This window comes from Nycticebus coucang, chromosome 3 (genome assembly GCF_027406575.1).
Source record: "Nycticebus coucang isolate mNycCou1 chromosome 3, mNycCou1.pri, whole genome shotgun sequence".
In the NCBI taxonomy this organism is placed as follows: Eukaryota; Metazoa; Chordata; class Mammalia; order Primates; family Lorisidae; genus Nycticebus; species Nycticebus coucang.
The window spans coordinates 100,411,696-100,424,084 of NC_069782.1; the positions used below are offsets into that span (position 1 = coordinate 100,411,696).

General features: G+C 41.0%; 1 protein-coding gene across 1 annotated transcript in view; it reads left to right on the plus strand.

Annotated features, from left to right (window-relative positions):
• The window catches only part of CTNNA3 (catenin alpha 3), a 1,739,301-nt gene that overhangs the window by 421,840 nt on the left and 1,305,072 nt on the right, over positions 1-12,389 (plus strand). The window contains exon 6 of the mRNA XM_053584032.1: positions 6,457-6,720. Coding sequence (XP_053440007.1) covers positions 6,457-6,720 — 264 coding nt within the window. The remainder of the gene's footprint in view (positions 1-6,456; positions 6,721-12,389) is intronic.

Consider the following 12,389-nt stretch of genomic DNA (forward strand, 5'->3'; position numbering starts at 1 on the left):
CGTTTGCAGGGAAATAGAAACTTAGGCCTAGCATTTGCAGGGAAATAGAAACTTAAGTCTGTTAGTACCGGAAATAGCACTTGGCCTACAAAATAGATGCTGTGGTGTCAGCCTTCCACAGGTCCCCCTTTTTTATAATATTTTTAAATGTACATTTTACTTTTAAAGTTTGCCAGCTCTCGACCGAGAGGGCGGGGTGACCGTCTTAGGTTGGGACCGCCTTACCATCTCAGCTGATCCTCCTTACCCGTCATGGGATACACGGTAGCTATCTGACTGGGCTCCTGTCTTAGGTTGGTAGGATAAGCAAAGTCTGAGATGAAGGTCCTCGTTACCCGTCCTTGACTAGCCAGTCCCCTAAGTAGTTATGGTTATGCGTTCATCTTCCACAGCAAGTCTGTGATAATGAACCTGGAGGGGCTGCATTTTAATAGCATCAATTTGTTGTTTTATGAAGGCCATGACTTTGTTAAAAAGAAAAGGTCCTAGTGACAGTAATATTAGTAAGCCAAGGAGGGGCCCTAAAAATGGAAGGAGATAAGGCAGAAAGCCGTTTAGTCCACTCCAAAATGGGTTGTCCATAGTTTTTCTTCTTCTTTCCTCTAGATTATCTTGTAATTTCTTTATTTTGTCTCTAACAATTCCTGACTTATTTGCATAAAAGCAGCATTTTTCCTGTTTTACTAAGCAGATGCCTCCTTGGTTAGCCGTTAGAAGATCTAAACCTCTTCTATTCTGTAGTACTACTTCAGCTAAGGAATCTAATTGATCTTGAAGATCTCTAACTGTGCCTGATAGGGCTTGTATATCTTCTGCCATAAGTTGAGCTAGTTCAGTATATTTATGTACAGCAATGCCCATACCGGCGGTACCAGTGGCCATGCCAGCAGTGATTCCCAGAGTGGCCAAGAGAGGGAGAAATTGGACAGCCCTTCTAGAACGGCCAGATATATAATCATAGGATGGTATAGGTAAAGATTCATTTCCATTGACTATATCTATATCAGGTAGCAAAAGGGCGATAGTACATAATCCTGTCCAATTAGTGGGCAGAATGGTATATGCCAAGTTATTGCCACAAACAAATACCATATCATTGGGAACACAAGGGGAATAAATAATGTTGATGATGTCAGTGCAATTGGTCAAAGACAGTATGCCAATATCAATAGCATAACTGTCATCTCTATAAGGGGAGACAATACAGGGTGCTTCAGAAAAGACAGGTTGTACTGGTAAAGGCATGATGGGCATGCAGTTATTAGATGATAATTCAATGGAATTAATATTGATAGAAATAGGCATAGATAGTCCTAAATGAAGGCATAACCAGCAATTTTGAGCCAAAGAAGGGTTGGATTGATTAAGTAACCTATGTGTGATGTCTAGCATTTTCAGGGTTTGGGGGTCTAGATTCGCATCCCTATTTTTGGGTAAAGCTATTGGATGGTAGTTAAATTTAGGAGACATGTGGTTTACAATGTTTTCCAGTTGCTTTTGGACTATATTCTGTCTTACCTGATCTTGGGGTCCACCTCCATCAGAGACGTGCACAGGTGGAGTCTTATTCCAGCAAACTGTTTTTCCTACTGTATCGGGACAGCCAGATTGGGCATATTTATTTGAGGTCCCCTGGACCTGAGGGACTGTGTCCCACTCGCCTCCAAATGTCCCCGAAAAATGTCTGGTCAAGATTGCTGTAAAATAGGTATTATTATCTGTACCAGTACATAGTTGAACCTGCTCATAACAGGTATTATGTACAGATGGATGGAATTCTATACAAGGGCATGGTCCAGGCTTGTTATTAAAGGTGAGGATAATTTTAGCCTTTTTGCTACAGACTCATGCCTGTGCTCCACGAACATTTTGTCTCATTACTAAGTACGCTATTTTATCACCACAATCTACATTTAGGAGAGGGGTTGTCTCACCATTCCAGGTGCCACCACGGCACTCGCAAGGAGTACCAGTTAATTTTTGTAAGAGTGCCCGAGCCTCATGGGGATTACCGAAACCACCTTCATTTTTTCGTATCAGGAGAGAGATTCCCAGCAGTAGCCATATCCAGGTGCTCATAGTTACCTGCAAAGAAAAGGAAAGAAAGCCTTCTCAGGGGATCTCTTGCTCCCTGGATTTAGAGGTGATGATGTTATTTACTTGTTTGACTAGTCGTTCAGGTACCATCATGCTGCTTCCATCTCCTGTGAATATATGCATACTGCACCTCTACCCCAAATTAAAACTGGATCGGGGCCGTGCCATTTATTATCTAATGGATCTTTCCATAGGGCAGTGGCAAAATCCTGTTTAGTATCTGGGTGCCAGAAGCGGTCTGCTGCAGACTGGCCGTCTTGGTCCAGTGTGAAAAAATTTAAAATGAGTAATGAATGGGATAAGAGATTTCTTGGGGACCCCTTAACAGGGTACCATTTACCCTTCTTTATTTTTTCTAGAGTGTTTTTAAGAGATAGGTGGGCACGTTTTACTATGCCCTGCCCTTGTGGGTTAAATGGTATACCAGTGACATGTTTGATACCGAGGTGTTTACAGAAGGTGTTAAATGCATGTTCTGTGTATCCTGGACCATTATCAGTTTTAATTTGTTTAGGGGTGCCTAGTACAGTCATGGTGGCTAGTACATGGGCAATGACATGTTTGCCGGCCTCCCCTGACTGGCCAGTGGCATAAATAAATCCATTGAAGGTATCTATGGTTACATGAACATACTTGAGTTTTCCAAATTCAGGTAGGTGAGTAACATCCATTTGCCAAATGGCATTGGGTATGAGACCCTGAGGATTTACTCCTAGATGGGGAGTAGGGAGTAGAATTACACAAGAAGGGCATTGCTTTACGATGTGGTGGGCTTGTTCCTGGGTAATTTGAAACATGAGTCTAAGGGTGTGAGCGTTTAGATGACGTAATTGGTGAGCAGCGGAGGCTAATGCGATCCGATCAGACTCTGTGGTGGTTTGGGCAGTACAGACTAAGTGAGTGGCTTTGTCCGCTGTGCAGTTACCATCAGTTAGGGGGCCAGGTAAATTGGAATGAGCTCTAAGGTGTCCAATGAAAAAGGGGAGGGTCCTTTGGTGTATAATATTTTGGAGTTGCAAGAAAAAGGTAGCAGTTTCTGATACATGTTTGATTTGCACTGCTGTCTCTAATAAGGGAACTGAATGAGCTAAATAAGCACTATCAATATAAATACTCAAAGCTTGATTGGGAAATGCGGAGAAAACTGCGATAACTGCTTGAAGTTCTACAATTTGTGCAGAATTTGATTTTACCTGAAATTGCACAATCTCTGTATTAAAGGTGTAAGCTGCATGACCAGAAGAGGAGCCATCTGTGAAAACTAATAAGGCATTGGGCAATGGGGAATTGGAGGTTCTTGTGGGAAATACAAAGTCATGTGTACTAATAAATTGTAATAATTTATTGGGTGGATAATGATTGTCAAGTTTACCTGAATAAGAAGCACAAGCAAAAGGCCAATGTTCTGTAGTTTGAAATAACCAATTAATTTGTGCCTGAGAATAAGGCTGTATAATGATATCTGGTTCTTTACCAAAGTATTTTTTACTATTTTCCCTTCCCATAATGATGATATCCACGACTGCCTGATAATAGGGTTAAATAACTTTCGTGGGAGAAGCAGGTGAGTGGATCCACATTATGGGGGCAGTTTGCCAAAATACTGCTTGGGTGTAAGAGAAGTTTTACAAATGATGTAGCTCAGGGGCTGAGTGTAATCTATGGTTGTAACAAATTGTGAATGAATAGCTTGTTGTACTAATAGTAAAGCCTGACGGCCTTCTTCTGTTAATGTTCTAGGAGAATTGGGGTTGCTATCGCCTTGTAAAATAGCAAATAAAGGTTTTAAATCCCCTGTAGTTAGTTTTAAGTAAGGTCTAAGCCAGTTTATATCTCCTAAGAGCTTTTGAAAATCATTTAGTGTTTTTAATTTGTCCAATCTAAGGGTAGCTTGAGTATTAGTGATTCTGGGTCCAGTTAGGTGGAAACCGAGATAAAGGTAGGGATCTTTTAACTGAACTTTTTCCAGGGCTATTTGAAGTCCCTGGTTTGTGAGGGAGGATGATAAAATCACTGTAACATAGTAAAACCTGCTGAGCATTCTGTCCAGCAATAAGAATATCATCCATATAATGAATGATGTACATGGAGTTCCAGCAAAGCCTAGTTTCCTGAATAGCTGCAGCAACAAATTTTTGGCATAAGGTGGGGCTTGTTGGCCATGCCTTGTGGTAAAACTTTCCATTGGAATATTTTCATAGGTTCCTTGAAGTTAATAGAGGGGAGACTGAATGCAAATCTTTTTTGATCTAATGGATGGAGTGGTATAGTGAAAAAACAGTCTTTAAGATCAATGATAATTTTATAGTAACCAAGAGGGATGGCTACAGGAGTGGGTAATCCTGGTTGCAATGCCCCCATGAGGACCATACTGGAGTTTACATCCAGTAATAGTCTCCATTGCCCTGATTTCTTTTTTATGACAAAGATTGGAGTGTTCCATGGGGAGTTGCTTTCCTCTATATGCCCAGCTTTTAGTTGTTCCTGCACTAACTGCTGAGCAGCTTCTAATTTTTCTTTTGAGAGGGGCCATTGATCAACCCATACAGGCTCATCACTTTTCCAAGTGATCCTATCTGCATGGCGTGCAGGAATGTCAATAGCCCTTAAGATAAATTTCCTAGCCCTTTTTTGTCCTTTTTTCCGGTAATTTATAGAGGGCTGGGAATGCCTGATTCCTCTTTGTTTGATTCCTCATCACTCTCTAGTGAGATAAGATCTTCTTGTTCATTAAGCTGACAGCTAGGAGGAGTGCCTCCAGCAGCTCCAAAATCCTGGAACGATCTTGAGATTTAATATCCTTTTCTTTGTGGTGATGTAACAGTTCTTCTCCCTTTTTTATGACATCCGCAACCTCGGGACAAACACTACGATAGCTAATAATATCATTAATGAGATTCCAGTACGAGAAAGCAGTGACTGGTATTTTTTCAGGTCCAAATATCTGATAAAAATCATTTAAAGCATCACCTACTCTTTTCCATCTTTTCTCATCTATGGTTCCTTCTTGAGGAAACCAAGGACAGACTTCTTTTAAGAAGTCAAAAAATTGAAATAGCTGTTTAATTTTGACCTTTACTCCTCGCGTCTTGAGTGCATCTCTTAACTGTTCCACAAATAACTCATGCTGACTGACTTCTTGCCCCATGATTGCTACTACTCACCGAGATCCTTGTTCCAGCGCAGCAGGCTACTGCGTGGCCAGGTCCTTATGTTTCTCTGAGCTGGCCGGCTGCCTCCAGTAGCTTCTTCACCGTTTTCCCTCATATCCAGGTCCCTGGCTGGGCACCAGGTCAGTCGACAGGGATACCTGGAGGAGGGGGTGAGAATGGGGAGGGGCAGAGGGTGCGAAGAATGGAGACAAGACAGGAGTCTGATCAAGTCTCGTTTATTGCAAAGTTCTTCCAGGGTATATAAGGGTAGGTGAAGGAGGAGGTTTACGTCACCAGGTATCCAAGCAACCTGGCCTTGGTGGAGATAAGTTCCAAACGGCAAGCTTCCAAGTTTCGCTCACGTGATTTACGAGAAGAGGCATGGCGTTTGCAGGGAAATAGAAACTTAGGCCTAGCATTTGCAGGGAAATAGAAACTTAAGTCTATTAGTACCGGAAATAGCACTTGGCCTACAAAATAGATGCTGTGGTGTCAGCCTTCCACAGGGCACTTCTACCTGCGCCCCCGTATCTATGTGCTCCAAGAACAATATGCTTGTAGGATTGTTCACATATACACACTGAGAGTCCAGCACAAGGGCTAGCATCTGCTAAGTGCTCAGTAACCATGTGTCAAATAAATGTCAAAGAAAGAATGATAACAGGATTAATTTATTAGTATCTCTGAAAAAGAGCAAAAAATTAGCTAAATGGTGAGAAGTTTAATTTAGTGTTGTTATCTCAATTGGTCTAGTTTTAATGAAAATGTTAAATGCAATTATCAACATCTACAGAAAAGGGTAATTAGCATCCTTGTAATTCAAGCTCTCTTATGATATTTAATAATGTGAATGCCAGAATATTTTAGCTCTCAATTCAAGCTCTCTTATTATACTTAATAATGTGAATGCCAGAATATTTTAGTGACTTATAAGGATCTAATTGACAAGTATAAGATCTACTCAGCTTTTACACATTTGCACCACTCTGACCTTTACTTGAAAACTGATTCACCTTTCCTATTGTAGAACTTTTAACAAAATCTGAAGGAATGTAGCAATAATTGATGCTCTTTATTTTAACTTATAGCTGACTTTTTAGTGTTTATATCTTTTCATTTATACTGACAGAAAAAAATGAAGTTTCTTTGTGTAATTCCTTCTCCCATAACCTATTGTAAGAAATCACTTTTTAAATTTCCTTTCTAGGACTTAAAATCTCCAATTCAGAGGGATGAAATTGCAGGAGCCCGGGCCTCATTGAAGGAGAAATCCCCGCTCTTGCATTCAATTTGTTCAGCTTGTTTGGAGCATTCCGATGTTGCTTCCCTCAAAGCCAGCAAGGACACAGTTTGTGGAGAAATTCAGAATGCCCTCAATGTAATTTCAAATGCTTCACAAGGCATCCAGAATGTGTCAGCCTCACCGGAACCTCAGGCAGCAACTCTGGGAAGTGCCCTTGATGAGCTGGAGGTAAGTGGAGAGAATGACAAAACGTGATGTGATGTTCCAGGATGAAAAGAAAGAAAGAAAGATCCACATGTTGGAGTTTAGAGCATGAGAAATAAAAATCCAGTTATTCAGTCAGCCTCCAATATTGATACCTTCTGCGTCTTCCAATGAATTGATTAGCAGAAAAATATTCTATTAGTAGACTTCTGATTCTTTTACACCTCTGCCAAGAAAGCTAATGAATATGGATTGGGATTGTTAATTACATTGAAGTGATGACCATTAAACATAGGTCAATATAGGAAACACAGGATTTATTCATCCTGCAAATAATTATTATTGGTATTATGTTCTATGTGCTTCAAACATATCTGATCACCAGTTTTCACAAAATCTTACATTTTTGCCGGGGGAATATAGGCAAAAACAAAGACAATAAACATTGTAGATAATTAATCATATACTGTGTTACATTGTGAAGGCAAGATGTTATCAAAGGCTTGAAGGAGGTTAGGGAATTGGACAGATGGGGGCAATACATGATTGCAAGAGGGACTTTACCTAACAATTGCAATCAGTGTAACCTGGCTTATTGTACCCTCAATGAATCCCCAACAATAAAAAAAAAAAAAAAGATGAAAAGAAAAAAAGAAATCTAGAGCAAAGGCTTGAGGGCATGTCGCCTGTGTCTATGTGATAACATAGAAGCCAGGGTTCCTGAGTGAGTGGTAGGAGCTGAGTTTAGAGAGCTACCGAGCCCAGGTTATGAAGGGCTGTGTAGGTTTTAAAGCAGAGGTCCTCAAACTTTTTAAACAGGGGGCCAGTTCACTGTCTCTCAGACCATTGGAGGGCCGGACTTTAGTTTAAAAAAAACAAAACTATGAACAAATTCCTATGCACACTGCACATATCTTATTTTGAAGTAAAAAACAAAATGGCAACAAATACAATATTTAAAATGAAGAACAAGTAAAGTTAAATCAACAAACTTACCAGTATTTCAATGGGAACTATGGGCCTGTTTTGGCTAACAAGATGGTCAATGTTCGGTTCCATATTTGTCACTGCTAGTCATGACAAGTGATGCAAGTGTGCATCAGTTAGTCTAGATCTGATTGGAGATTTCAGATGTTTCATTCTGGAAAAAGTCTGTTCACAGACATAAGTGCTGCCAAAGATGGTTGCCATTTTGAGTGCATGGTTCCTGAGATTAGAATTTGTCTCAGAGGGGAGAGATGCATAGAAATTAGGAAGGCTGCTTGACTTGAATGCGTCTTTCAGAGAGTCACAATTATGCAGTTCAGCCAGTTCCACTTGGTAAATTGTATCCACATTTTCAATGTCAATAGAAAATGGGTTACAGAAAAGCTGTATGTTCTGTTCATGGAGATGAAGCTCTTTAAATATAAATTGGAACTCCTTTTGCAACTTTTCCAGTGAATACACACATTTTATTTGGGAATGCAACCAATGGATTTTCTGCTAACAGATTTTGAGTTGTGGGGAGATGGCAGAAATTTTCTTCTTTCACTTGTTTGATGAGGAGGCCTAATTTTACTTCAAATGCTTTCACATGTGATTGCATATCACAGATGAGCTTCCCCTTTCCTTGAAGTTGCACATTGAAATTGTTGAGTAGCTCTGTTACATCTATCAGAAAGGCAAGGTGCCATTTCCATTCTGTATCATTAAGCTCTGGTTTTTGAAAGCAGAAAAGCTGTAATCTGTGGAAGTTGGTCATAGAAATATTTCAAAATTCTCCCTCAACTCAGCCAATGGACTTCTGTGTGGTATGGAACATCTCCACAGGCAACATTTAGCTCAGACAGAAATTCCTGAAATTGTCTGTGGTTTAGTGCATTACCTCTAATGAAGTTAACACAAGATACCACCGTTTTCATAACAGAGTCCCACTTCAGTGATTTACTACGTAGTGCTTGTTGGTGGATGAGGCAGTGTATGGCTATTGGATGAAAATGGTTATGATTGTCCATCTCTTGGTTAATGTGAGCAGTTACTCCTTTCTTAGACCCCACCATGCTTGGAGCACCATCAGTTGTCACAGTGGCTAGTTTTTCCCAGTCCAGCTCCAAACTATTCACAGTTTGGCAAACCTTTTCATAAATATCCTCTCCTGTAGTTGTTCCTTTGATGCTTTTCAGTGCAGTAAGCTCTTCTGTGACTTTGAAATAGTCATTTGTACCATGAATAAAAATTAGAAGTTGTGCAGAATCACAAACATCATTACTTTCGTCAAGTGCCAAGGAAAAATAGGAAAGGTTTTTTGCAGAGTTTTGCAAATGCTGATGCAAATTTTCTCCCATTTCTTCAATCCTTTGTGTAATTGAGGATCCTGAAAGACTCACTGTACTAAATAAATCGGCCTTCTCTGAACACATCTCTTTGGCAACAGAAAGAAGGAATTCTTTAAGAAATTCTCCCTCCATGAATGTTCTGCCAGTGCATGCTATTATCTTGGCAACTTGAAAACTTGCTCACAGTGATGAAGTATTTAGCTGTTTCTGATTCACAAAAGTATTTTGCTTAGTTTTCAATATTTCAGTTTTAATATTTTATCTTTTCTCACTTCTCCAACCAAACTATATTTATCTTTATGTTGAATTTGATAATGTCGACGCAAATTGTATTCTTTGAACACAGATGCTATATTCTGGCTTATCAAACACACAGCTCTTTCCCTGTACTGCATGAAAAGGTAATGTTAAGTTCACTGTTCTTTGAATATCCTACACTCTGAGTCAATTTTCTCTTTCTTGATATCATTGTTTCCTAGGGATTCCAAATTGCTATTAGTAAAATACGTATATATATAGCACTCCAAAAACAATATACCAGTAATAACTTTGCCCACACATAGACATATCGACTGCACTGCCCATCAATGCAGTCTGATCAGTGTCCATCAAGGCAGCCTTGCCAGTCCACATCACTTCAGCCTCGCCAGTGCCCATATGGTGGAACTCTGCTTTTACCTCAGGCTCACACTGGTGTGGTGTGGGATCAGGCACAATTACAGAGCCGGTTCCTCCACCACCTTTCCAGTTCACACTACCCTGTGTGAACCGTGCTGCAATCTGTGAACTCGCACAGGAATCTGATCGTATGGGTGAGAACACAGCACACAACATACAACATCATACACAACTGAATAGCAATCAGTATATAAATGCACTTACTGGCAATTAAATTGGGTTTCCTACTCCTCGGCTGTCTGCAGAGCCAGATTAAGTTCCCATGGGGCCCTAGGCAGATTACCAGTTTGGGGCCCCCATGCAATAACTCTGAGCACTGACCATTTACATTAATACTGAGTGCTAACAATTTGCATTAACACTGAGCACTGACTATTTGCATTACCTCTGAGCACTGATAATTTGCATTAGCACTGAGCGCTGACTATTTGCGTTATCACTGTGATGCAACCCCCCTAGAAACTACCCCCAACCAACCAACTTTAAAAAAGGCTTTCCTAACTTCAAAAAAAAGGCTCTTCAAACTTCAAAAAAGGTGCCCCCATCTGCAAAAAAAAAGGAAAGACCTCCTAACTTCAGAAAAAAAAAGGTCCTACAACCTGCAAAATAAAAAAAGACCTCCTAACTTCAAAAAAAAAAAAAAAATCCTAACTTGTTCTTACCTCAGTCCTTAGGCAGCAGCAGGCAACCTGGTGACTCCTCTGATTACACCAGAGACTAAGATGAGGAGTCGAGAAACAGAGAAAAGGAGCAGAGTTGGAGAGTAGGAGGGGAATTGAAGAGTGTGGGGCACATTCCACACGTGCGCACTGCAGCCCCGACAGTGGGTTGCTAAGCAGGATGGCAATAACTCCCTGAAGGGAGAAACAGAGGGAAGGAATGGAGTTGGAGAGTTGGCGCACATTCCACACATGCACACTGCAGCCTGGGACAAGTCAGCTACTAAGCAGGACAGGCAGCTGTGGCAAAAACACCCCACCGGCCGGATAAATGTCCTCTGCGGGCTACATGTGGCCTGTGGGCCGTAGTTTGAGGACCCCTGTTTTAAAGACTCTGGCTTTTTCTTCAAGTTAAATGGCGATCTATTAGAAAGTTTTAACTGAATGCATGACATGCTGACTGACACCTGTGTGTTAAAAGGACTATTTTGATTGCATGTGGATCATAGACTGAAGGGGGCCAAGGGAAGAGGCCAAAAAATGAGGAACAAGGCTATTGCAGTAATCTAGGTTCCAACCTTACATGTCTACATGCAACACCTGATTCTACCTTATGGTTTAGTTTGAACCAGGGTGGTGTTGGCTACATTGCGTAAGTAGAATCAACTGAATTTTGACAGAATGGATGTGGTACATGAAAAAAAAGGAAGGAGTCGCCGGGCGCGGTGGCTCACGCCTGTAATCCCAGCACTGTGGGAGGCTGAGGTGGGAGGATTTCTTGAGCTCAGGAGTTCATGGCTTGTCTGAGCGAGAGTGAGACCCCGACTCATGAAAAAAATGGAAAAACCCAGCCGGGCGCCGTGGCAAGCGTCTGTAATCCCAGCAGCTTCAGAGGCTGAGGCAGCAGGATGCCCACAGCCCGAGTCTGAGGTTGCAGTGAGCTACGACGCCATTGCCCTCTGCTCAGGGCATAGGGTAGAACTGTGTCTCGACAAAAAAAAATAAGGCAAAAAAAGGAAGGAGTCATGGTTGGTGCTGCATATTGGGTCCTCCAGAGTCACAACAGAGTAGAGTTTGGAAAGCAGGTTCTGTCTGGGCCAGGATGAGGGAAGGAGCAGGACTGGGCAGAGGAAAAAGTCTCCCTGACAGGCAGACCCTCATGGCCTGTCCAATCAGCAGGGAGTTATGGAGAGAGGATTGCCCTCCAAATATGCTTTGGCAGAAATGACCAGGCTTTTATGTCTCTTTTCAGTCGCCAGATGCAGGTTACTCTGCCTTAGGAAGTATATGAGCTCTGGGGTGCGAGGTGAAATTTGCTAGAGTAGATGAATCTTACGGATTGAGTATCCCATATCCAAAATGCTTTGGGCCAGAGTATTTTGGATTTTCAGATTTTGGAACATTTGCATATACACAGTGAGATATCCTCTAAACACAAAATTAATTTATGTTTCATGTATACATCATAGACACAGTCTAAAGGTAATTTTACATAATAGTTTTAATAATTTTGTGTATGTAACAAAGTTTTATGTGCATTTTAACTGTGACCTGTCACATGAGTTAGGTGAGAGTTTTTCCACTGTGGCATCGGCCACCTTCTATATTCTTAGGATCACAAAGAAGAAAGACATTTACAAATTGTTCCTTCTTGTGAGACCTCTTTTCCTTTCTCGCTTTAGTTGAAAGTGACTCTGACAGGCAAGTATGGCAATGGTTGGAGAGAAGAGAAAGTATGTGTGTGCATCCATGCATCTGTGTATGTGTATGTCTGTGAAGCTTCAATAGGAATAGGCTTGGGCATTGAAATGGCATAGATCTCAAATAAGGTGCTTTACATGGCAGACCCACTTTTTCTGAACAAGGTAGGAGGGAGTCTTAAAGAGTTTTTCCTGAGATCCTCATGAGGACTCACCAACCTTTGAAATTCAGTTCCAGTCAAAGGCAGAGATACACAAACTCGTACAAAATGCCTTAATTTTATATATTTTTACATCCAAGTAACAAATAGCTTCTGAGGCTGTCTGAACTAGATAAC